Here is a 26,188-nt window from a genome sequence, read left to right on the forward strand (position 1 = left end):
CCGATGTAGATGGAGATCGCAAACCGCGGTGGAGGCACCACGACCACGCCTGTGAAGGGGAGATGGGAAGCCGCTGATGTTGGTTAGGGCGCAACCACCATTGGTGAAGGGGAGGGCATCGCCTCCAGAGTTGCCGTCGGGAGCGACGAGTGAACTGGATCTGCTACCGGCGTGGTTGGGGAAGCCGCTGCTGGCCTACGACAGTGCGGCTCCACATGGAGAAAACACCGCTGCTAAGCTAGGAGGGGAGAGAACCACCGGATGAAGCCACACAAGCGGAAGATTCTGGATTCCTCTTCTGAAATCGAGCAAGGGCGGTGCAGATAATGACCATATAAAAAATTGAATTAATGACTCTGTATATATCTAAACGGGTAACGATATGCTATTGAACCCGATAGGCTGCGTGTGGAACCGTCCCCTACGCATACAATGGCTGAAGTCTAAATAGATTAATAGTTAATTTTAACTACACCTAATAATTTAAATCTAATTGATCCAAAAAAATTATACTCCTATAAAAAAAATCTTCAAAGTTCAAGGTTCGTAATAACAAAACGTGCAGCGATAATTTTTGAGACTTGGCCAAGGTTCCAATGCTTTAGGCCAATGAAACTTTTCATTATGAATAATTTGATTTAGAGTTTGTTTTTTCTAAAGTGATGTATTATTTGAATAGGCATATTATGATCAAGCTTCAATTTAAGTTAGAGTTCAGTGGCGGGACTATAAACATATGCTAGGAGAGGCATATCTTACTTATTTTGTATATTTAGCCTCTCATTGTATGCTTTAGTAATTATAATCTGTAGTCAGGACGAGAGTCTCCATACATTCAGTGACGTTGGCGCAGGTTTCAAGTCCTGATTAACCCAATGCTAGATTTGCTATAGTTAGTGCTTGTCTCTTACGAAAAGTCTATTTTATGGACCCATAACAACTTCATTCAAGATTATAGCCTTTACATTGTTAATAAAAACTTTTTTTGATAATTTATGATTTTTATTATAGTTGTTAGAATTAATTTTTCCTTTTTCCCGTTGCAACGCACGAGCACTTTTGCTAGTGAAAACCAGAAGTCCAAAGCCCAAGCTGATGCGGCTTTTGTTCGGAGCAACTTTGCTTGCTACTACTTTCACCTTAAGATGTTTATTTTTTTAATCTCAATCACTCGTTTTATTCAAACAATTGTATAAATATTATTTTTAAAGAACTTTTATTAATAAACCAAGTCACAATAAAATAGTTGATATTTTGCACAAATCTTTGAATAAGACGAATGACCAAACTTGATGTCAAAAAAGTCAAAATTTTTATAATTTAAGATGAATTGAGTATTAGGGGAAAGCAAGGCCTTGTTTAGTTTACCCCCCAAACCAAAAAGTTTTTAAGATTCCCCGTCATATCAAATCTTGTGGCACATGCATGAAACATTAAATATAGACGAAAACAAAAACTAATTACATAGTTTGCCTGTAAATCACGACATAAATCTTTTGACTATAGTTAGTCTATGATTGAACAATATTTGCCATAAACAAACGAAAGTGCTACAGTAGCGAAATCAAAAAAATTCACATCTAAACAAGACCCATACATGGGGTACAAGAACAAAACGAGGGCAGGGACAGTTTAGGACATTCGTGTTGCTAATAGCTAGCAACTACTCTCTTCATTATTTTAAATTATAAGATTTTTTAGCTAGCAACTACTATCTTCATTTTAAATTATAAGATGTTTTGGTTTTTTAAAATATATATTTTTGCTATGTACTTCACATATATTATGTCTATATAGAACATACTCTAGAAAAATCAAAACATCAAATAATTTAGAATTGATGGAGTAGGAATTAGAAAGAGCGGATAATAAGCCACATGGCAATAAGTTACTAATCACTAGCACGTTTTTACAAGTTGGAGGCTATGAGGAGATGCCAATGTAGTGGCTAGCAATGATACTTTTAAAGCGTTCAAACATGCCATGTAAGGTTCATACCGAGAGAAAATTGTTCGGCTGACATGTCAGTGTCTACTCTTTTTTTTTGAATTGCATGACAGAATTTATCATTTAAATAAACTAGTTTCATGTGTACATGTAAGCAACACAGATTTGCGAACACCCCCCCCACTCCCCCACCCCAAAAAAAGGAAAAAAAAAGAAAAAGGCCACATACGAAAAAAAAAACTTCCAAAGGAGGCCCAACTCGGCATTTGGGCTGTCTGTTCTCAAAGCCCTTCGCCTCTGCTGCGAGTCTGCGCCCACACTCCGTCTCGCCGCCCAAAACCCACTCTCGAAAACCCTCCTTCCCATGGCGTCCGCCGGCGTAGCCGACGCCGACGACGGCGAGGCAGCCATGGCCGCCCCCGCTGCCCGGAGGATAGTTGGCGCTGAGGTTCCCATACCCGGCTTGGACAAGCTGCGGTGGATCGACCTCACCATCCCCTCCTCCTCCGCCGCCGCGCCGGCGAGCCCCTCCGATCCCTTCGTCTGCGTGCCCCCGCGCGCCGCCTCGGGGTGCCACATCATCTCTTCGGGCGATTCTCAGTATTACCTCTCGTGGTACGTGTTGGGCTTCTCCTCACTTTCGAGCTCTATATTATGGTTCTGTTCAGATGAGTGGCACATTTTGTTAGCTGGACCTCGCGCAGATTAGACTTAGCTTCGAATAGTTTTGGCCTTTGGAGTTGTCTGTGCTCGTGTTTATGTGATATGAATCCTTTTAGAACTATAACTTAAGTGCACTTTCAGTATTGCTTTGGTACCTGCCATGTTTAGAGAAACCCTAGGTTCATAGTAGGTGGGGATTTTCTGAATGGAGCATATGGATGCCGTCTTACAGGAGGATTCACGAGGAACACCCAAATGTGCTAGAGGTCATCGAACTTAGTGCCTCCAAGGAGTTCCCTACCTTTGGACTGCGGTTGGTCTTCCATGAGGCGCTATGTCCATTTGCCTTTTTATGTGAAAGAGAGGTTGGTTCATTCATGACATTTTATGCCAATTGTTGTTTTCAGTAACTTTCTGGAACATTAGAGACTAGACTAGTCACTTATGTGGCAATGCAGGGTCGCAGGCAAGGGGAGCTTGTATATATGCTATACGTGCTTACCGTTTCTGGAGTTGCTCTCTTGTGCCATTTACGCAGCCCATTTTCCTACGTATCTGGTTCAGTGCTGCATCAGGATGATATAATTGAGTTTAATCTCCAAACTCAAGCTCAGAGTGCAAAGGTTACAGCGGTAACAGCGAAGCCAGGATGTATAGTGATTGGTCGGCAAGATGGGTCCATCTGTTCTTACAGTCTTGGCAGATTAGCCCTGAACTCACCAGGCATGTCCTCTACTGTCAATTCACGGCAGCAAACTCATTGTTCCACGGATTTAGTGTTCCAGATGACTGAGCTTGGGGGCTTCTTCTGTAACTCTCCCCAAGGTTTCTGAATGATATTGTCTTCTACTGTAGGTTTCTCGAATGAACTACGAGATGATGCTGGGATTGGCCGTTTATGGAATCTTGTGTCAAGGTACTATCTTGGATTCCTGGTTATTATGGTCCACCAAGCAATAAAGGCATGATCATCTTAGCTACACGAGAATTGTTGCTAGAACATCTACTGTTTTCATGTTTTGGCTATTAGCCATTGCCCCAGCTGCATAGATATTTGCAGAGACTATCATAGCATAGGAAGAAGGAACAGCATGTGCAGTGTTCATATGCTTGTTGACGTGAATGGAGTTCCAGTTTACTCAAAGATTCTTTAGTTGGTCTACATCTCATGTTTTGTATTTTTTTGAATCTTTTTCCATGAAATTTACCTACATTATTTTGCAGAACAAAGAATGTGGGTCCTGTGCAGGATATAGTGGCAACTGTTGTAAATGAAAGGGACCTGTTATTTGTTCTTCATTTGGATGGACACTTGCGCATATGGGATAATCACATGAAGCTTCTCAACTATAGTGTTCACTCAAATGATATTGAAGGTAATGTCTATGTTCTCTTTACTTGCTACTCTCTTGATCTTGTCTGTCTGCACTATTGATGATTGTGTTATGGTTCTTTCTAAGCAATGCTGCTCTGTTTACAATGCATGCAATGTTGTTGTGACGCGTGTAAGCCATGATCTACATCCTTAAGTCAGTTCTGCTTCCAGTCTCATATCCAATCTACCCAAGCTGCTGGTATCCGATGTCTATACTATCGCTGGATAGCATATAATTTTTGTGTGGTGGGCTGATGATAGCTTTATCTGTGCATACTTGTTTCAGTGAGCTCAGTGACATTGCTTTAAATGTGGAAAAAGTACAGTGAGGGTCAACTGTTACTTGCATGCCGTTTTTTTTTTGTAATAGTGCTATCTAAGAGTGAAGGGAATGGTTTGATTGAACAATTTGAGATGCATAAAGATTAAAGAGTAATGATTTTCATGAATGAACCTGTGCAGTTGTGCTTTGTTGATGCACTGCAATTTCGTGGTCGCCTCTACAATGCTGTCCCTTGTTTGGAAACCATGGTTTCACAAAAACGAGTTTAAGCTTTGTTTGCACATTCCACATAATGCTGTTCTTGAGCAGTTAATATCTATTGACAAGTTCTCTTTATCTCAGGCCATCCTTCCAGGCTATGGGTTGGTGAGGCTGATGATGATCAAGAGTTGATATCTTTGGCAATTCTGCATCAGAACACTGTGGTATGTCAAGAATGTCGTCTAACCAGTTATTTACTTGCTCATCTGCCATTTACAAAATGTATACTTTTGTAGTGATAAATAACTAGGTAACTCCACTTTTTGAAAATGGTAACAGAATGTTCTATCTAGGTGTAACGTGAATCTGAAGTTGTGAAGTGTATCAAATGTGCATACTATGTGCCAAGAATATCTCCAAACTAATTGCAAGCTGTGCCTTGCCAGTGTTTTCATGTTGGAAAACCAGTTGATCTTCTTGTGATTGAGAGTAAAGAAAACTTTTTCTACCATATTGAGCAAAAGGAGTTGGACAGATTAGTGATGGTAGCTGGATTAGTTTCGAGGTTGCCTTGATCAGTATAGTATTAAGATGGACTAATGAATTGGTGACATATGTTGCTGTGGAACATTCTTGTCCCTATAAGATAGTGAGATTTACTAGCTGTGGATTATATAACCACAATCTGGTGATTATCTTATGCTAACTTCAACCGGTAATAAATGATGTTCCAACAGCAGAAGCAGACTTGCTGCTAGTACTAACTTCCGGTCAGAAACTTAAATGTTAGATCTGTTGTTCTACCCTTTGCTTGTGCTCATGTTTGTCACTTTGTGAAATCTCATTTTTCTATTGTGGGTCGTTCATCATTGTATGATGACATACCGTGATGGAAAATGTAATCTTCTCTCATCATTATTGTGGCAAAAAACTGATTGGTTAATATTATGATATTTTAAAGGTCCAAGATTGTGATTATGTTGCTGTGTATACCTTCGGTTTTTCTGCTGTGGAAAGGTTCATGTTCTCTTCTGAACCTTCAGTTTCTACTATACCTTTGCTAGAGGTAAAACACCACTGCTAATTTATTGACATTCTTCAACAAACTTAATTTTTGCAAGATTTCCATCTACTTGATTAATTGGAAATGAATTGGATAAAAGATGATGTAGAGTTATCTTAATCTTGCCAATCATAGTTACTATGGAATATGGAGTTTCAAATTCTATACTTTTATATGCACTAGCCAATGCCCGTGCGTTGCTACGGATGACAAAAGTATGTTAATCTAATTTGTTGGTCCCATAAGAAAGGTTTTTGAAACAATATTAGCACCAATAATGAAGTTAAAGAAACACATGGTGTATTGATTTGCATCACAGGTATAAATGGAAATGAAATGTTAAATGCACCTTGTCGAAATCCACCAAATGATTAGGCTCAAAAGATTTGTCTCGCAAATTACATATAAACTGTGCAATTAGTTATTTTTTATGCAATTAGTTATTTTTTTATCTATATTTAGTGCTCTATACATGTGCCGCAAGATTCAATGTGACAGAGAATCTGAAAAATGTTGCAATATTTTTTGGGAAGTAAACACCAAAACTAAAAAAATTTGGTGTTAGAATTTTGGTGAGCTGCTCAAGGTTTTAGGTTTTTGAATTTTTTGCAAAATACCATACCTAGATTCTCTTACCTAGGATTGACGATGTGGGAAGTCCAGGGATGGGCATGCCCAGGGCGCCCTTTAGTCACTCGGGGAGAGGAAGCCATACAACGCCAGGGGCCAATGTACCCGTCGATCGAGCGCGCCGGCTGCCAGGGGCCGCCATGCCCATGGGTTGGCAGCGCCGCCACCAGGAACCGCCATGGCCATGGGTCGGTCACACTGCTGTCATGGCCACCGCAGCCATCAGGGAGGAAGGGGAGGGGGCATTGCCGTCTAAGGTCGCCGATGCGCGCTGGCCTAGCAGCATCATAGCCAAGGGCAGCGTCCTGGGGGAGATGGCTCGCTGCCAGTCGGCTGGGGAGGGGTGGTGTGGAGGAGCTGTCGGGAGTAGACCGCAACAGAAGCCTCTGTTTTTTTTTTTCAAGAGGCTGACTGGCTGAGGGAGTTGGGTGGGGAGGCATGGGGAGTCAGAGAAGGCACGTTGAAGACTGTTGACGTCTCCACTTTCATCTTTTTAGGTGTAGAGATTTCTGCCAAAGATATTATGCTTCATCATCATATTTTCAAAATTACATATTGTCTTCCAAATCTTTATGCATTTTCTTGAGGACAACATTAGTGCATCACTGTTCCTTATTTTTTTTTGAAATAATAGCACCCCCACCCCAAAATAAGATAAAAATAATTCCACTGTAGGAAAATCAGAATTGCTTTCCTTGTTGCTGGTTATTCTATTTAACCTATCACATCTGCTGCCCACTGATAGCTAATATTTCCAACCTTCTTACTCAGGGGAAGCTTGTGGACTTGAAAATAGCCACGGATAAGCTTTGGATACTTAAAGAATTTGGCTCCATGGTATATGAAATATTACAGTATGACACCGAAACGTAAGTCTGTTCTACCTCATTGTTGTCACTATGTTCCTTTGCATTGTTTGCAATCCTTCAACCAGTGCCATCAAATTGGAATAAGCATCTCTTATTTCAATAAGCTAGACCAGTGGATGATTACATATCAACAACTGTACGAAGGCTAGCTAACTAACATATATTACAGAAATACACAACTCTTATTTTTTTCTTTTCATTTATTTTGTATATCATGTATATACATATAGTCAACTTTATACACAAAAAATTGTAAGCCTGCATGCAATAACATACCGTACCTCTATAAATTCTCGGAGAATATTCAGGTGTGCACATGTGTAATCTTTAGTCAGTATTTGATTCCTTTTCTTACGTAAATTCTAGACACAGTAGCTGAATTATATCAAGTAATGGTATTGTTAATGGATTGGGCCAGCTTTATTTATAGTGTAAAATGTTGCAGTGAGAAGATTTGCTGTTATGTGCTACAAGAAGATGCTATCAGTGAACAGTTGTTTCAAAGTTCTGACAATGCATTGGATGATTTGGTCTGGACAGCTGATTCAATGTTCACCTCCTTGAAGGTAGCTGTAACTTATGGATTTTTCATAGTTCAACTTTCATCTGGAAATGGAACATAAAGATATGTTTCGATGATTGTATCATTTATTAGGATAATGAATTATGTGCAACTTGAATCATGAGCTTGCTACTTTGCATGCTGTTATGTTTTTGTTGTCTTTTCCTTTAAATTGAGTGATCTGTTGGTGGACGTTTAATTCTAATACACTTGGTCGCAGGAACTCAGAGATTATTCAGCATACATTTGTTCTCAACTGCTGAACACTCTTTGTAATTAGATATTCATACTTTCATAATTCATAGTAATTTACACAGTTTGTAATTTTGTTTAATTTGGAATTGTGACTAGTTTGATCCCTCCACTTTTCTTCTCTCATTTTGATCTTATAAGTTTCAAAATGACCTGTCTTTTCAAGTGAAAAATGTCATAATATTCAGACTACTTTCTACACCTGTGCAGAATATATTGTTTAGCATTTCAGATCCCTTCCATGCATTTTATCTCCTCTTCCATGCATTTTATCTCCATTTTTTTTGTGTGAGTATTTTTGTGACTGGAGAGCACTTCTATATCCTTAACTTTCTATACATCTTTGGTATCTGTAGGAGCAGGCTTTCACTTTTATTTCATCCATGTTTATGCGGAGGCTACTTCAACCAGGAGTAAACCACTGTTCTGCCCTACGTGAAACCTTACTGGAGCACAAAAGGTTCCTATCAGATTCTGAGTTCCAGTCACTTACAGCAAATGGGCTACGAAAAGAGATAATATCTATTATAGAACAAGAGGTAATCTTTTTTGTTTTTTTTGTTTTTTTTGTCTTTTGTTTTGTTCCTTTAAGGTTTCTATTTTCTAGTTTTCCTGTATAACTGAATTTCCAGAATTCTTTTGGTTTTAGGGAAGTTCACAGGCAGCAAGTGCTACAGCTTATCACTGGAAACAATTCTCTGCACGGTACCTCCACAATTGGTGCTGGAACAATAAGCCATATGGGTTGCTTCTTGATACTAAAAATGAAGTGTTTGGTTTAATAAGAAAGGGTTCATTTTCTCTATTCCGTTGTTTGGAGGGTGTGGAAATGCTTATTTATGGTGTGATTCTTTCTTAGTGTTTTTTTGCAATAAATTTCAGCTTATCTGTTGGTAGCAATTAGGTAATGCTAATTAGCCTAACATTTCAGGTTCATCTGAAGAATTTCCCAATATTGATGACCTTGGAATGAACTTATTGGATGATATATCTGATTTTGAACTCCTCAAAGAGGTCCTCAGATGCATGGGCCATATACACCATTTGCTGGGGAGATCTTCCACAGCAGTATATTATGAATGCCTAATTAGTTCTATTATATCATCTGATGAAATTGCTTCACATATAGTAAAGATTCTAGAGACTGGTTTTAGTCCTCAATCATCCTCATCCCTCATTACATTACTTGGAACGGATACTTATGTAGAAAGAAGGCAGGCAGCTCACAGAAGTCAAAGGAAGTTTTCTGTTGAGATGTTACTATCTTTTCATAAGTTGCAATCAAGATCCGCGTCCTGGTCGGCAGTATTCGATGTGATTGAGAAGTTTATGAAGTGTTTGAACACAAACATGAGTATACAAGAGCATGGATCAAAGAGAGTTTGTAATGTAAATTCTGTGTTACTAGTTCAAGCTACTTCACAGGTTGCAAGAACAATGTTTGAGTGTGCATTTGATCTGTTTCTGTTCCTTAGTTATCTGGTTGGTGTTGGTGGCCAGGTATGCTATAACTTTTGATTATTGCTATTTCTGTCTGCTGTGTACCGTAACTTCAACTTTGCTTCTTTGGCCATGAACTCATATAGCTTAAGATACACATTTTTGAGCTTTTATGAGCGTGCTTGCCTTGTCTCAGCTGTAAATTACAATAGCTGGTCAGAACTCTCAAGTACTTTGGCATTACTCTCAAGTACTTTGGCATTACTCTCAAGTACTTTGGCGATTACTCAAGTACTTTGGCCATTACTGGTATTTTGGGTTGCTGGACCAATCTTGTCCACATACCATATGGCTAACTACCAACAATTACTATGGTCTCAAAACTCACTCAAAAAAAACTATGGTCTCAAAATCATGCAGATGAATATTTGCTATTTACATGCCCTTTCAGAACACCATTGTTACACCCTAAGGCCTGTGGGCTCAAATTGTTAATTCCATATGCAAAATATTAAGTGACAATGTCTGTTTTTTTTAAGCTTGCACCCCTTTGCTTCTAGTTTGAAAATTGCAAGTTATTCATGTTAGAGGTAACACAGACTTTTGATTAGCCTTGAGGCAACTAACCCCAGGCGTCTCCTTCATTATATATAGAGAAAAACATTGCATTGATTACAAATAGCTCACTAGAGCATAGCTAATCAGATAGGTGCCTTGGCAGCCGTACACACCTTTGGGCTGCCCAAGGTCTTTAATGACTGTAATTAACTAGCATAGTTATTTAGGAAATGCTTAGGAAGCAGGGCTTATTAACTACATTTCTCCCCCTAAGGCCTGCTTCAATTAATCTTGATCTCCTTGATCCCAATCCTGCTCCTCATCTCTTCCAGCTTGGTTTTGCCCAAAGCTTTAGTCAGTATATCAGCAAGCTGATCTGCAGTGGGAATGAACTCTGTTTTGATGCTACCATCTTCCACACAATCTCTGATGAAATGATGCTTGATTCTAATATGCTTGCTCCTGTCATGAAAAACAGGATTCTTTGCCAAAGCCAGAGCAGACTTATTGTCTACTCTGAGTTCCACCACTTCAACTTTTCTTCCCAACAAATCTGCAAACAGTCTTGACAACCACAAAGCTTGGGTTGCAGCTGTTGTCATCGCCACATATTCAGCCTCACAGCTAGACAGAGCAACAACTCTCTGTTTGACAGACTGCCAGCTGACCAGGCTGGTTCCAAGGAAGAACAAACATCCAGTTGTGCTTTTGCTTGAATCAACATCTCCAGCCAAATCTGAATCACTGTAACCCACAAACCTTGCTTTGCCTGTTGTTCTGGTGTAGCAGAGCCCATGATCTAGAGTACCAGCCAGGTATCTCAAGATTCTCTTCACAGCCTGAAGATGTTCGGTTGTTGGCTTCTCCAGAAATCTGCTAACATACCCTACAGCAAAAGCCAAATCTGGTCTTGTGTGCACTAGGTATCTCAAGCTGCCAACCAGTCTTCTGTACCGTGTTGGGTTTACTTCTTTTGCTGTGCATTCCTTGCTCAACTTCAGCCTTTCTTCCATGGGTGTGGTGGCTGGATTACAACCTGCCATACCACCAAGCTCAAGTATCTTCTTAGCATAATGGGTTTGCTTCAGAGTGATGCTCCCCTCTGATTGTCTCACCTCAACTCCCAGATAGAAAGACAGAAGACCCAAATCACTCATTTCAAAAGTTTGCTTCATCTTTGCCTTGAAGGCTTCAATCTTCTGCTGATTGACTCCTGTGATGATCAAATCATCAACATAGACTCCAATTACCAGTAGGGAGTCACCTGATCCCTTCCTGTACATAGCAGCTTCATACATATTCTGCTCAAAACCCATCTGCTTGAGAGTCAAGTCAAGCTTGGCATTCCATGCCCGAGGAGCCTGTCTCAGGCCATACAGAGCCTTGTGCAGCTTGTACACTTTCTTCTCTTCTCCTGTTACTGCAAAACCTGGAGGCTGTGTGACATAAACCTCCTCCTGGAGTTCTCCATTCAAAGATGCAGACTTCACATCCATGTGATGTACTGCCCTTCCCTCTTGTGCTGCTAGGGCAAGCAAGATACGCACTGATTCCATTCCTGCAACTGGTGCAAAAGCATCTTCATAATCAACTCCTTCCTGCTGCACAAAACCACGGGCCACAAGTCTTGCCTTGTGCCTAATTACAGCTCCATGTTCATCCTTCTTCAGCTTAAACACCCATTTCAGTGAAATTGGACGGTGACCAGGACGGGGAGAAACAAGTTCCAAGTCCCATTCCGCTCTACTGATCTCAGCTCCTCCTTCATTGCTGCTTGCCAATCTGGATCATCTTTGGCTTCTTCATAGCTTGTAGGCTCACCAGAATGGTTGAGATTCAGTTCTGCAAACAGCCGCTGCGCCGGCGGAGGGGTTGGCTGATCACCAATAATGTCATGAATCTTCCGATAGCGGAGTTCTTCATCGTCATGGTAGGCATCCACCCTTTCATCATCATCCTCCAGGGGGGTCACATGCTCAACCTGAGGACTTGCTGGGGCTGGTGTAGGTGTTCTGGGCGTCGCAGGCGCCTCTGCCTCCGCTGCGGGCTCCTCTGCTTCCGCTGCAGGCTCTCCTGCATTCACCGGGGAGAAACCAGGCGATGCAGGATGTGGCGGAGGAGATAGTGAAGGCGACGCTGAACTTCCTGCTTCAGGGAGTTTCTCCGCCCATGGGAATCCAACAGTAAACTCACTGCCCGCTGCTTCTGGTGCGCCTGCTGCTGGTGATGCCCAGTCCCAGCCGCGGCCTTCGTCGAACACCACATCACGGCTGACACGCACGCGCTGGGACACTGGATCATAGATACGGTATGCCTTGGCCCCTTCCGCATAGCCGATAAACACGCCAGCCTCGCCGCGGTCATCGAGCTTGCGAAGCTGAGTAAGCTGCCGGGTATAAGCCACACAGCCAAAGACCTTGAGGTGGCCGACTGTTGGTGCCCGACCGTGCCACGCTTCATAAGGACTGGCATTCTTCAGCGCCTTCGTCGGGGATCGATTCAGGATGTGCACAGCCGTCATCACAGCCTCCCCCCAAAACCGAGAGGGCATCTGGCGTTGCTTGAGCAGAGCTCGTGCCATGGCCACCACTGTTGGGTTCCTGCGCTCAACAACACCGTTCTGTTGCGGTGAATAAGAGCATCTCCAAAGGCTTTGGCAAATTAACTTGGCATTTGTTGTTGTTTGCAAACTCCCATAACAAAATGCAAAGGACAAAAATAGGTTATCTCCAAGGGAATTGGCATTTGGACTTGGCAAAGGATAAAAATAGGAGGTCTCCAGGCGCGCGCGCTTTCCTCGCGCGTGACTTTGCTCGCGCGATCGGGTTTGCAAAGCCGTCCACAACTTGGCATTTTTGCCAAGTTTGCTCGTTCATTTGCCAAGTTGCCCAAATTGCAAACTTCAAATGCAAAACCGTTGGATACCTCTTTTGGAGCTTTTTGGCAAATTACTCAAATGCAAACCTCAAATGCAAAACCCTTGGAGATGCTCTAAGGGGCATTGAAATGCCGTTTAATACCTTCATCAGCGCAGTATGCAGTAAACTCCGCGACAGTGAATTCGCCGCCATTGTCGGTGCGCAGGACCTTCAACTTGCGCCCGCTTTCCACCTCTGCTGCCACCTTGACTTTCTTAATTGCTTCTGCTGCTGCGTCCTTGGATGGCAGCAACACAGCCCACATAAAGCGGGTGGCGTCATCGACAAGCAGCAAGATATAGCGGTTGCCCGCCGGTGTCGCTGGCGTGACCGGACCGCACAGGTCACCGTGCACCAGCTCAAGCTGATTCTGGGCACGGTATGCTGCTGCAGCCGGAAAGGAACGCCGCCTCTGCTTGGTGGTAACGCAGGTGTCACACACCTGCTCAACATGGTCGACCACCGGCATCCCGCGCGCCATCTCCTTGCTGAGTCGCCGGAGTGCGTCGAAGTGCAGATGGCCGAAACGCTCGTGCCACTGCCACACCTCTCATCCTTGCGTGCCGCGAGACAGACAGGTCGTGCAGCCTCAAGATGCAGAATATACAACCTATTCTTCCCTCTACGTACCTTGGCGAGCAGACGGCGGCTCTTGTCCCAAATGCGAAGCACGCCATCATCAATCTCAACCTTGGACCCTCCTTCATCAAGCTGTCTCAGACTTATGATAAGTTCTTCAGCGCCAGAATGAAATAGACGCCATGAAGAACCCTCTGCTCACCGGTCTTGGCTTGGAAAACAATAGACCCGACACCCTTGATCTCAACCTTCGACGCATCCCCGAACCGGACCGTTCCTCGAACGCCAGTGTTCAGATCAGCAAAGAACTTTTGGCGCCCGGTCATGTGATGCGTCGCGCCGGAGTCCAGGTACCAGCCACTGTCCACCTCTTCTTCGTCCACGCCGAGTTAGGCGCGAGCACGTGGCTCAGAGAGCTCGACGTGCTGCGCCGTGTAGCTGTGCGCCGGCGTGCTCTGTTCCAGGCTAATGAAGCCATGTGCCAGAAACAGAGCGCCATCTTCATCGCACTCGACGTACTGGGCGCGCGCCTCATGCCTTCCTTGGTTCCCGCCACGCTGCCCAGCCTGATTTCCGCCGCCACAACCTCCACCACGGTTGCCACCACCGCGGCCAGCACGGTTTCCCCCTCCACCGCCGTGCTCTGCATCTTCACGGCGCGGCTGGGGACACTCACGTGCCCAGTGGCCTTCCTGGTTGCAGTTGAGGCAGGTGTTGGGGCCGACGCGGCCAGCAACACTGCCATCTCCTTGTCCGCCACCACGTTCACTGCCTCTGCCTCGTCCTCGTCCACCACCGCGGCTACGTCCACCGCCACCGCGCTGGTTCCTGAAACCAGAACCACCAGCATCATCTCCCTTCTTCTCCTTCCTCCAGTGCGCTTTCCACTGCTCCTCCGTGTACAACAGCTTGCCGTTGATGGCCACTTGCTCGGTCAGCGCTTGTTCCTCACGATTATCCACCGCCTTGAGCCTTCCAGTCACCTCCTCAAGAGTGAGCGCCTCAAAGTCGAGGAACTGCTCAATGGCGACAACAATCTGCGCGTACTTGGCTGGCACCGTGCGCAGAAACTTCTCCACCACACGCTCCTCAGTGATGTCCTTGTCACCATGAATGACAAGCTGCTGGTGCAGAGTTGACAGACGCATGGCGAAATCCTCCACTTGCTCGCCGGGGTTGACGCTGATGTTCTCCCAATCGCGGCGTAGGCGCTGCAGCGTTGCTCGACGGACCCGGTCCACGCCGATGCGAGTCGCAGCGATAGCGTCCCACGCCTCCTTCGCCGTAGCCTTGTCGAGGAGTGGGATGCCCATCTCCTTGGGCACGGCCCCGACAATCACCTCCAGTGCGCGCCTGTCATCGCGAAACTGGACAGGGCCGCTGTTGGCACCTGCACACAAGCACCAGGTGAGCAGACCCTGCTCACCTTCCCTCTTCCTCTCCCCTGACCCAAGGTAGAAGATGAGCCGAGCTCTGGCACACACACACTCACTCAGTTTCAGTCTTGGCTGAAACTAGAACCCAGGAAATGTGGCACTTGAACTGCCTTTCCTTCATTGCATACATGGTGTATATATACAAGCCTTGTACCAACTATAAGGTACACAAGGCATGGCTGAGTACAGCCCCAACTACTCCTAGTACACTGCATACATCATCCTCCTACCAAGTATGGCTGATGTATGGTTCTACCAACTACTGTACTAGAGTGGCCTATTGCCATACTCCTATATGACCAAGAGCTGACCTATTGCCTGCCTATGATCACTAACAGAACAAGAAAGGTTTAGCTGCAGATTATGTCTTACAGCCGCCCTCGATGGCGTCCCAGAGGTCGCGCGCCTGCATCCTCAGCTTCATGGTCTGACTCCACTCGTAGTAGTTCGACTTGTCCAGCATCGGCCACGACGTGCTGCTGCCGGAGTCGCGGTACACCACTCTGCCTTGCGGTGATTCGTAGCGACCGCCGCCGCGGCTGCGCCTCCAGTCCGGCAGTGGTGACTGCGAGCGCCTCCTGTCTCGCGACGGAGTCCGCAGCCGCCGATTCCTGCTCTCCTCCTCCTCTTCCTCCTCCTCTGCATCTTCTTCTTCTCCCTTCTCAGCAGCAATTTTGGCCCGCAGCTCCTGCGCCGTCCTTGCTGCCGCCTCTGCAGCAGCCGCCGCCTGCTGTGCTGCCTGGACTGCCAGCGCTGCTGCTTCCTCTGCAGCCTTCAAGCGCGCGGCCCGGCCGGAGGAGTCGCCCAGCTCTCCATCGCCGGTTCCCTTGGCCTTGAGCCTGGCAGCGCGCTCAGCAGAGGTCGACATGGGGTGGACAAGGTGAGGAGTTGGCCTCGTGGCTCTCTGGTGTCTAACCTAGCTCTGGTACCAAATGTTAGAGGTAACATAGACTTTTGATTAGCCTTGAGGCAACTAACCCCAGGCGTCTCCTTCATTATATATAGAGAAAGACATTGCATTGATTACAAATAGCTCACTAGAGCATAGCTAATCAGATAGGTGCCTTGGCAGCCGTACACACCTTTGGGCTGCCCAAGGTCTTTAATGACTGTAATTAACTAGCATAGTTATCTAGGAAATGCTTAGGAAGCAGGGCTTATTAACTACAATTCATTCATACAGTTATCTTCATTGTCTTTTTGTTTCTTTGATAATAATAATTTGTGAATCAGGTCTCCTTATTGCAAAGTGATGTTGCCAGAATAAAATTGAAGTTGTTCCCAACGATTCAAGACATATTGGGACAGTGGATTGTTCTCCACTTTGTAGGAACCTCACCAACCTCACCACCAACCATTGACGATTTTAGCTATCATCTTTCTTCTCTTCAGCTTGGTAATACCTAAAAGATATGATTGTGGTCTTAACTTTGTTTTGTTGTTGATAAAGATATGATTGTAGTCTTACCTTTGTTGTTGATACACATATTTTGAATGGGCACCCTGCTACTACATTTAGCGTCTTAATGTGCTCTGTTTTTACAATGGTGTAATGAGTCCATACCAAAGGACAGAACTTGTAAGTTGGTGTTTTGCGATGGCATTCATAATGTTTTGGCTATTGTATTTTAGGGACAGTTTTTTGTGATCAGTTGCTAGTATGTTCTACAGGACGGTCTTTTGTGATTTTGTGAATTTGTTTTAACTAACTGTACAAAGTCCTTTGCCTCCAAATATGTTTACTGTGCAAGAGCCCAAAGAATGTTTTGTTAACTTCACATTCACTAGTTTCTTAAAAAAATTGTATTCCTCCTTCGATTGCATTAAACGTAAGGCTTTCTTTGACAAACCGCAAAAATATTGAGAACAAGGGTCCTGTGGGGTAGGATTTGGCCTCCACCACTAGCATTCTAACTATGTTAGGCAGGGGTGGGCGAGGAAAAACATAACATTCTGGAATTTATGGTCCTGAATATGCATCTGATGACAGATTTGTGCTCTACAATAGCTTACATACAAATTTAAATATAGGGAAATGAATGGGATCTCATATTTGTGTAAATGTACTGGCAACTGTACTCGATTTTTTTTGCATATCAGTATATCACAAAGATACTATTAAAACATTTTATGCTGATTGGCGAACATTTTAGCTTCAAGAACTTTTAATTTGAAGAAATTATGTTTTTGAGATATCTTGAAGCCTAAAGTCGTAAACCATGTGGATAAATGTCTAAGAACCCCCCCCCCCCCCCCCCTCCTTCTTATTTTGCCCCTAAGAAGTTTGTGGTAGCCTTCGAATCCTCACTTGTGGTGGGGATTTCATCAACCCACGGACTTTCAACTGTCTAACCAGTGTAAGTCAGGGGAAGTTGGCGTCCAAGAAAATAGATGTAATTTTTTCCTCTCTCTTGTGTCAGCCTGTACATTGTACCATAGTTCTTAAGGCGTAAAGGTGAGGCATGACAATGCGCGCCCGCCTTGCCCGCCTAGGCGAGCATTTTGCAAGGCGCTGGGGGTCGCTAGGCGACGCCTTAAGAACTATGCGCTGTACCTCATTTTATCATTTTTCTGGTAGCCGATCTATATATTCTGCAAGTATACACCATTTTCCTATTTAACTTTTAATTTGTGTTCGTTTCATGTATAATCTTTGAAGCTTGTTACTTATTTTGAATTGCACATGCTGTTCTCTTATTATAGGTAAAGCAGATGAACTGTCTTTGCACAGAAAGCTTGGCTGCTCTGATTTTACTTTGGCTTGTTTACTTGATTTTCCAAAATCTCCTGAAGGGGACGTTATGTCACCTTGTTTTCCCAGTCCAGCAGAAGTGATCAATCTAGTAAGGAGGTTTAGTAGTTTGATTATGTGTGGAAGAAATTTTGAGTGTGCACAGACTTTCTTGGGATACACAATTAATCTATCAGCTGTTCTCATCCGACATGGTCAGTATGAAGCTGCTAAGGTACTATATTTTATTTTTGGTCTAAAATTCATTAGAAACATACTTTGTTTTTTTTAATGTTGCTTTATCTATATAGTAATCAGCTATCAGATATCCTTATCCTCATTTTTATCTCTAATAACAGAATCTGCTGGGAATTCTGGAAACATACTTGAACAATGGAGAAGTATCCCATACTGGTCAAGATGCAGATACTGCATGTGCAGCATACCTTCATCTCAATGGATTTTGCCTTCTGATGCTTGCACATGATGAAGCAAATATTATTTTGAGAGAATCCAAGGTTCATGATGCTATCCGATGCTTTTTCAGGTACCAACTTTTCACTATGTGAACTTGTGGATTGAGCCTTTTTTTTATTTTCATCAACCGACACATTTCTGGAAACTGTCTTTACTGGCTGGGGACAGCAATGATTTATTTTCCTATTGTGATACCGGAGAAGAAATATATAACATAAACATATTTGTTACTGAGGTATTGAAAATAATAGGACTGCATCAGTCTAACTGGTTATTTAAAAGCCTAACTGACAGACCAGGCGCTTGATCTACTTCTGCTGTTTAAGTTAAGTGGTAGCTGATACATATGGTTCTCTGTCCTTAATCCCACTTCAATGTATGAAAATCTTCTTTAATTAGACCTAATTACTAGGCGCTTGATCTTTGTGCTAGCACCTTGCAATAAGTCTGATACTTTGTCTTTTGCATACTCAATTTGTATAGAATTGTAGGCACAAATGTAGTTGTTACCTTACAAAATATCGATACAGAGCAACTCATCTTTGCCCACAACATTTGATTTGCTGTCATGCTCTGTTTTGAAAAAGAAAGGGACTGCACATTCCTTTATTAGAAATGACAAGTAACTAAGCAAGCTTGCTATCAGCGTAATCAGGACATCTCCTTGTGTCTTTTGATAAATATCGGTAAGGGATTTTCAAGCGAGTAATCCAATTGTTTAAGTTAATGTCTTCTGGTAGGAGTCACTTCATTTGATTTAGTTGCCTAGTTTTCAGGTTCTGTGAAACAAATAGTTCAGACTTGAGAACTGAGGCAGCACCATATATTAGTTGATGCTATGGGATCAAAGCTATGTAACTCTTAGGGTCACCTTATTTAAGATAAAAAATTGCAGGAGTGTTTTAGTTTATCTTTAGACAGGCTGGGGTGCGGATCCATTACTCAAGAAGGATGGAGCCCTGAAAGGGTTGAAAATATATACTAAGAATAAAACTCTTGGATCTGTATACATGCCACATTGTGTATTCCTTTTTAATATTGCTGTTTTTTTTGTTATAAACTTATAATTGGGCTACCTGTTTGCTCTTTCTCTGGTATTAACTTGACAAATACTTTGGAAAACAGGGCTGCGTCCGGGTATGAAGCTCCAAAGGTTTTGCAGAACTTTTCATTGGAAACAGGGTTTCAAGTTTCTGGTGATATCATTCTCCTAGCTTTACTTGTTCTATATTGCATTTAATTTATGTTCTTACAATCTTACTGTTTGTCTTTTTTTTCCCAGGGGAATCTAGATCTATTTCTTTGTGGAGACTTAACTACTATGAGTGGGCAATGCAAATTTTTGAGCAACACTCCATGAGTGAGGGGGCGTGCCAATTTGCTCTTGCTGCTCTTGAGCTAGTTGATATCATTGATGGGTTAGATAATGGAATTGAAGCTGAGGGCCTTCCAGAGACCGCAGCAATGATTAAAGGACGGTTATGGGCTAATGTATTCAAGTACAGCTTGGATCTGAAACACTTTCGAGATGCATATTGTGCGATCGTCTCAAACCCGGATGATGATAGCAAATACATCTGTTTGAGGCGTTTCATCATAGTCCTTTGTGATCTTGGGGAGACAAAGGTTTGTCGTATTAAGTTGCTTACATCCCCCCCCCCCCCCCCCCCCCGCGTGATTTGTCCATGGGCATCTTTAGTGTTTTGAGGTGGATCATAGTGCCTACCCAGCAATAAGTTGATTGGCAGACACATGATTTTGTAAGTATTATAGCTAGTGGTCATGACACATGTTTACAGTCATACATAGGTACCATAAGACTTCTATCTTGGCCGTTGACATGATCTACCACATTTGATTTTATTCTTTTTTTTTCTTACATTGGGGAAAAGGGGGTTCATGCAGTGTGGGATGTTGTCCAATGGATTTCTGCTAAATTTTGTTAGAGAAAATCTACAGGTGTGCAATGTGTTAGCTATTTGATTATTTTCTTTTTGATTGTATAAGCAAGGTATGTTAACGGATCAAGCTGGCTCCTCTAACTACTATTATTACCTAAAAACCATTATTTGGGTGCTTTTGTTGTGTTTGAGCCTTTTCTTTTTCTTGTCTTCCTTTTATTGTATGAAAGGCATGTTGGCCAGTCTAGCAGCCTTTCCCCTGTTAGTTAAAATCATTTTCTGTATGCAGGACATATTGACAATCTAGCAGGCTTTCCTCTAAATATCAGTAATTAGAAGTCATATAAATGAAATTTTGTCTGTCTTTGTGTTACCCAGTTGTTTTCCTCATCATTTTATGCAAGGGATGCTCACTATTAGATTGGAGCTTAAATTTGCCTCTTATTTGTGGAAATAGGTTCTTTGCAATGGGGAGATTCCATTCACTGACTTGGTAGAGAAAGTGGAGCAAGAGCTCTTCTGGAAGGTTTGTCATTTTCAGCATAGTCCAATCTTTGTGTCTTCCTTTCTTCCATGCCGATCTAATTTTTGTTTTTGCAGGCTGAACGCTCGGATCTGTCTTCTAGACCAAATCTCTATAAGGTTCTGTATTCATTTGAAGCACATCGGAACAAATGGAGGAAAGCAGCTGTATACATGTACAGGTACTATGTTAGATTGAATAGAGAAGGTAATGCAGGTGGCAGCCACCAACTTCCTCATGTGTTGCAAGAGAGGTTGCACGCTTTATCTGCTGCTATCAACGCATTGCAGCTTGTTGATCCCTCATTTGCATGGCTCGACTCTATTTGTGAAGCTGATGATCAAATTTCTCCAAGTAAAAGACCTCGGAATCTTTTGATGGAGAACTGTATGTTTTGTCAGACTTTTAATTGCTGTTTGATTTGTCTCATTGCACAGAAACATGCTTGGTTTAACTTTTGTTCTCTATTCCAGTGGCTTTTGGCACAGATTCTGAGCTTTCTAGATTGCAGTTTTGCGTCGACATTGAAATCCTTGAAAAAGAATACATATTAACAGAAGCACAGTATATGCTCAGCACTCTGAAATCAATATTTGATTTTTCAGGTATCTCCAAAACTAATCATAGGACTTCATTGCTTGAATTTATGGAGATCAATATCTTAATTAACAATCTTTAATATTAAACATTGAAATCAGTTTTTGTGTGACTGCAGAAAGGCAGTCAATGGAGTCCCTGATGGATATTCTTATAGATGAGAAATTGTATGACTTGGCCTTCACAGTTGTGCTCAAATTTTGGAAGGAGTCAGGAATGAAAAAGTACTTTGCATTTACTTGTTTTGTTTCCTTTTTTTGCCTGTAGCGCTGTCTTAATGGATTGCTGTTTGTCATGTTCTCATCTGTGTCTATGATTTAGCCTGACTATCTATTGTTTCAATTGTTCTGTTGTAGGCAATTGGAGCGTGTCTTTTCAGTCATTGCTCAGCAATGCTGTCCGAACAGAGCAGACAACAAATCAAGGTATGTTGACTGACCCCTCTAATTGCACATATGGGCAGATTATTGTGCTGACAAATAATTGTGTTAACTAATGGCGTGAGATATAACCTAATTACAGGAAAAGTTTGACTGACAGTCAACAAGTGCTACTCCTGCCTTCTTCTGAGAATGATGCATGGGAGATCAACAATAAGAGTATTCCTGTCACCCAACAACTGCAGGGGAGCAACCACTGGGAAATCCTTGAACTATATTTGGTATGTCTTTATTTGAATGTCTTCTTTTATTACTTTTCCCTAAGTTGGGGATCTCTATGCCCGGAGTACTGTGTTGAACTATATTCCCTCCTTTTCTTTTTGTAAGGCTTGATTTGACCTGGTGCTGTCTCCAAAGTCACACTTTGACCGTTAATATCTCATATATTATGATGTTCATAACTATGGATTTGATGTCATATGGAAGTGTTTTCAAATATGAATCCAATAATACCAAATCTGTTTGGTATCATTTGCAAATTCTTAGACTAAGTGTCAGTAAAAAATTAACAAGTTCAAATCTTGGGTTCCGCTAAGGAGTTGTTTTGTTGGCATTTGGCTGGGGCCAGAGGTGTATCCTTCCTCTTTGCTCTTGGTCCTCCCATGGGTGAGATCCTTTTTAGTTTTCCCGTCTTGGGATGTGTGGGTGTTTGTATTTGGGAGAAAAAAATCTTGGGTTGCGTGTGCCCCTTGCAAAAAGAAAAGGAGCGAGTACTTTGCTACTGTTGACCTCATGGGTCAGTCAGTGAGCAGCGGCATATACATATGAAAATTTACTATTCTTTTATGGTGCTGCTTCTATAGGAACCAATGCTATCCTTTTGGGTCCTTCCAACTATCTGTAGTGTTTTGCAATCAACAATTTTTTTCATCTTTATCTGATTAGTTTGATTTTACTACACCCTAAGTAGTGGAATAGACCTTTGTGCATGGGACTCTATGCAGCTAAGTCTAGTGTCTGGCAGAGGCTCCAATTACTATCCACTATTTGTAGATTTTGATCAATAAAATAGTTCTGCCAGAGCACAATTATGTTGTAAGTTTTGATCAATCAATAGTGTAGATAATTAGGGAACACGTCACACCCATTATGGGGTGCGGTTGTGTTATGGTGGTGAACGTCTATTAGCGTCGCAAGAGGAGTGGTGGCTGAGGAGTGGACCGTGCCAATGAATGCCAGAGTGCGGTCACCAGCCAAGGCATGCCAAAACCCGCGCTGTCCAGGAGTGCAGCACACGCATGTTTGTTATTTGATCCGATTGTTTAGGAGTGATATTTGCGTTGAATTGTTATCCCTTAAAGTTAGCAGAAAGGTTGTTAGGATTGTGGTATAAGTATCGAACACTGTTGCTTAATGAAAGGTTAGTCAGAGATTGAGTTTGCCTCTCTCGCTCTTATGCCTTTTCTGCGCCTTATGGCCTGTTTGGATTTTAGAATTTCGAGACAAATACCATGGTTTCTAAAAACACCATAGTATCAAAACTTTGAAGTGCTTGGATACCTCAAACTATGACGTTTTCTAAACTGTAGTTTCCCAGATACCATGGTATTCGTGGACTTTCTAAGTAAAAATCAACTTCTTGTAAAACAGAGCTATGTCTGGTGTGGTCTCCATACTCTTGCTGCAGAAGTGAGGTGCTTGATAAGCTAATTACACAGCTGTCAACTCAAGCCGAGTCTTCAGGGAAAAAGATCAAATAGCTACATGACTTTTTATTAGAAAAATAAAGAATAGAACAAACAAAAAAATACATGTTTAATCTCCCATACATAAAGTATTATAACTTCTACTGTTCTACACATCTCAATGTTGTATGTAGTGTTACATGTAAAAGCTAAGTACAATAGAAATGTAAGCATATATATGTAGATTCTGGTTTATTAATTATATGGTACATTCTACTTAGCTTGATAAATATACGATTTATAAAACGCAAAGCACTGCGCTACATACTGCAATAGCCAAACAAATCGTGGTTTCCTAAAAGACTTTAGAAAACCATGGTTTTGACAAACTGTGGTTTCACACCTTGCAACTACAGTATAGAAAAAAACTGTAGTTGTAGGATACTTTAATATCCAAACAAGCACTTAATGTACTGTGTGTTTGATATTTTCTGTGTTCCCAACAACGAAACAGCACCTGTATTGCGTTGTCAATACTTTTATTTCTGTTTTTGCAGGATAAATACAAAGATCTGCATCCTAGGTTGCCGGTCATTGTTGCTGAGACACTTCTTTATACCGATCCCGAGATTGAGCTACCACTTTGGTTGGTTCAGATGTTCAAGGTGGGTTTCTGATAAATAGTGTCTGGCTAATTTTATATTTTTGTATAATTAGTGCTGATCGACCTATGGTTTGGCTGCTACCCGTTGCTTTTTTTCAGACTAACAAGGCAGGGAACAAGATCTCCTGGGGCATGTCTGGGAAAGAGGCAGATCCTGCCGCCTTATTCAGACTATACATAAACTACGGACGCCATGCAGAAGCTACTAACTTGCTGGTGGAGTATTTAGAGTCGTTCGCATCATCGGTAATGGATCGACCGACTGAAATCCAAATGCAAGATCTTTACAATCTTAACATATAAATCCCTGGAACCATTTGCAGAGGCCAGTGGACCTTCTCCACCGCAAGCAGATGTCCGCCACTTGGTTCCCGTACACGGCTGTGGAGAGGCTGTGGTGCCAGCTGGGTGAGATGCAACGCGCCGGCCACAGCGTGGATCAGTGCGACCGGCTCAAGAAGCTGCTGCATGGAGCCCTGATGAGCCACCTGCAGCAGGTTGGTTGTGCCACATCTGAATGCAAACTCCACTATGTTGCGTGTGTCGGTGCTGATTGCTCTTCTTGTTCTACTTCTACGTTTGCAGGTTGTGGTCGACTCGGGGGACGTGCTGTCGTCAGTTGGAGATGGGCAGGGGATGGAGGGCCAGAGCAGATGAAGTCCTAGAGATCGTGTTGGTGTTGGTATGTGTGTTGTAGAGAACGATGCGCCACCACTGAATCCTGTACGTAATTGTTTGTATGGTTAGCCTGTCTTATATAGAATTATTAGAAGAAAAACAAAGATGGAGTGATGGCTCCATTTGTAACGTGAACATGGAATCATCGCTGATAACGGCCGGTTCACCCTCCCACATGTAGGAGTAGAAGATGGATTGACGCCTCCATTACAGCACTGGTATTGTGTCAGAGCACTGGTATTGTGTCAGATTCTGGGTGTCTGTAGCTTGTGAATTGTGATGGTGGTTTGGGAAATATTGACAAACTTAGCAATGGGAGGTTACGCCGATTGGAGCCTCCTCGATTTTGGCCTTGTTTACTTCTATTTTTTTTTTTTGCAAAATAGATATTATAGCATTTTTGTTTGTATTTGACAAATATGATCTAACTAGGCTTAAAAGATTCGTCTCGCAAATTACAGGTGTATAATTAGTTTTTATTTTCGTCTATATTTAACGCTTCATGCATTTATCTAAAAATTTGATATGACGTGAAATCTGAAAAATTTTGCAATTTTTTTTTTAAACTAAATAAGACCTTTGTTATACTGGAGACATGTGAACTTGAGAAAAAAATTATATAGGCAAAAACAGAAATCAATTTTGTTGTACTCCCTTCATATGAGATTTAGAAGTCGTTTTAGACAAGGTTTGGGTCAAACATTGAGAATATAAATTATTATTAATTTTCAAATTATTTAGTTTGTAAATATAAAAATTATATAAATAGATTTGCCTTTAAAAATACTTTTATGAAAGTGTATATATATATATATATATAGAAGTCGTTTTAGACAAGGTTTGGGTCAAACTTTGAGAATATAAATTATTATTAATTTTCAAATTATTTAGTTTGTAAATATAAAAATTATATAAATAGATTTGCCTTTAAAAATACTTTTATGAAAGTGTATATATATATATATATATATATATATATATATATATATATATTGGGAGCCCAGGGCTACAATTAGATATTGGAAGCCCCAGCCAGTCAACCACTCCACCCAACCTCTATGAAGCTGACGCACACGCAGGTGAGGACCTCTGAAGACCCAAGGATGCATAAAATCCTATGCAGGCTATCCAGAAAGGTTTTTATCGCGACAATGTATAAAATTTAGTAGTTGTATAAATTAAAATCAATTCATTACTGTATAAAAATCTCTCTCTAATCTAGACTTTACAGCTGATATAGACTGACACATGTCTACATGCGTGCGTCCACTCTAATCTCTTCCGTTTTTTCACGACAATTTCTCAACGAAACATCTGATTCAAAAACGGTTTTCACCATTGAACTCCTGATATTTTTGTGCACGATTTAAGATCTGTTGTGAATATATTTTTGAAAAAAAAAATAAAATTTCATAATTTTGCGCACTATGAGACAAAGTTTTATGTATCCGAATAGATCTTATGAGCAAAAAACATCAGGACAACCTCATGTTTTTTAAAATTTGAAATTTGAATCATGACACGTAATGACCGATTAAATGCATAGAATCACGGGTCAAAATGCGTAGCAAAGTTTTTGGCGCCGACATTGAATAGAAATTAGTGGTTAGATGAATAAAAATTAATTTTGTTACCGCATAGAAACATCTCCACATGGAGACGATCTTGTCTTCTTCAAAATTTGAAATTTTAATACTGACACGTGATGACCTAGTAGGTACATAGAATCAATAGTCAAGATACGCATAAAGGTTTTTAGTGCCACATTGCATACAA

The 26,188-nt window shown here is 41.9% G+C and overlaps 1 protein-coding gene across 1 annotated transcript; it reads left to right on the forward strand.

Annotated features, from left to right (window-relative positions):
• Positions 2,242 to 24,770, forward strand: LOC8069957 (nuclear pore complex protein NUP160). The gene is made up of 27 exons (XM_002451479.2): positions 2,242 to 2,562; positions 2,843 to 2,975; positions 3,069 to 3,333; positions 3,466 to 3,526; positions 3,835 to 3,986; positions 4,611 to 4,693; positions 5,431 to 5,535; positions 6,934 to 7,031; positions 7,477 to 7,597; positions 8,202 to 8,384; positions 8,495 to 8,687; positions 8,777 to 9,345; positions 16,010 to 16,172; positions 17,480 to 17,742; positions 17,867 to 18,054; positions 19,110 to 19,180; positions 19,267 to 19,610; positions 20,343 to 20,411; positions 20,486 to 20,795; positions 20,882 to 21,013; positions 21,124 to 21,229; positions 21,362 to 21,430; positions 21,528 to 21,666; positions 23,628 to 23,735; positions 23,834 to 23,980; positions 24,058 to 24,231; positions 24,320 to 24,770. Exons 1-27 carry the CDS (start codon positions 2,312 to 2,314, stop codon positions 24,389 to 24,391), a joined length of 4,569 nt encoding a protein of 1,522 aa, XP_002451524.2. The 5' UTR covers positions 2,242 to 2,311; the 3' UTR covers positions 24,392 to 24,770.

The sequence above is a fragment of the Sorghum bicolor genome, chromosome 4, assembly GCF_000003195.3.
Source record: "Sorghum bicolor cultivar BTx623 chromosome 4, Sorghum_bicolor_NCBIv3, whole genome shotgun sequence".
Lineage (NCBI taxonomy): Eukaryota > Viridiplantae > Streptophyta > Magnoliopsida > Poales > Poaceae > Sorghum > Sorghum bicolor.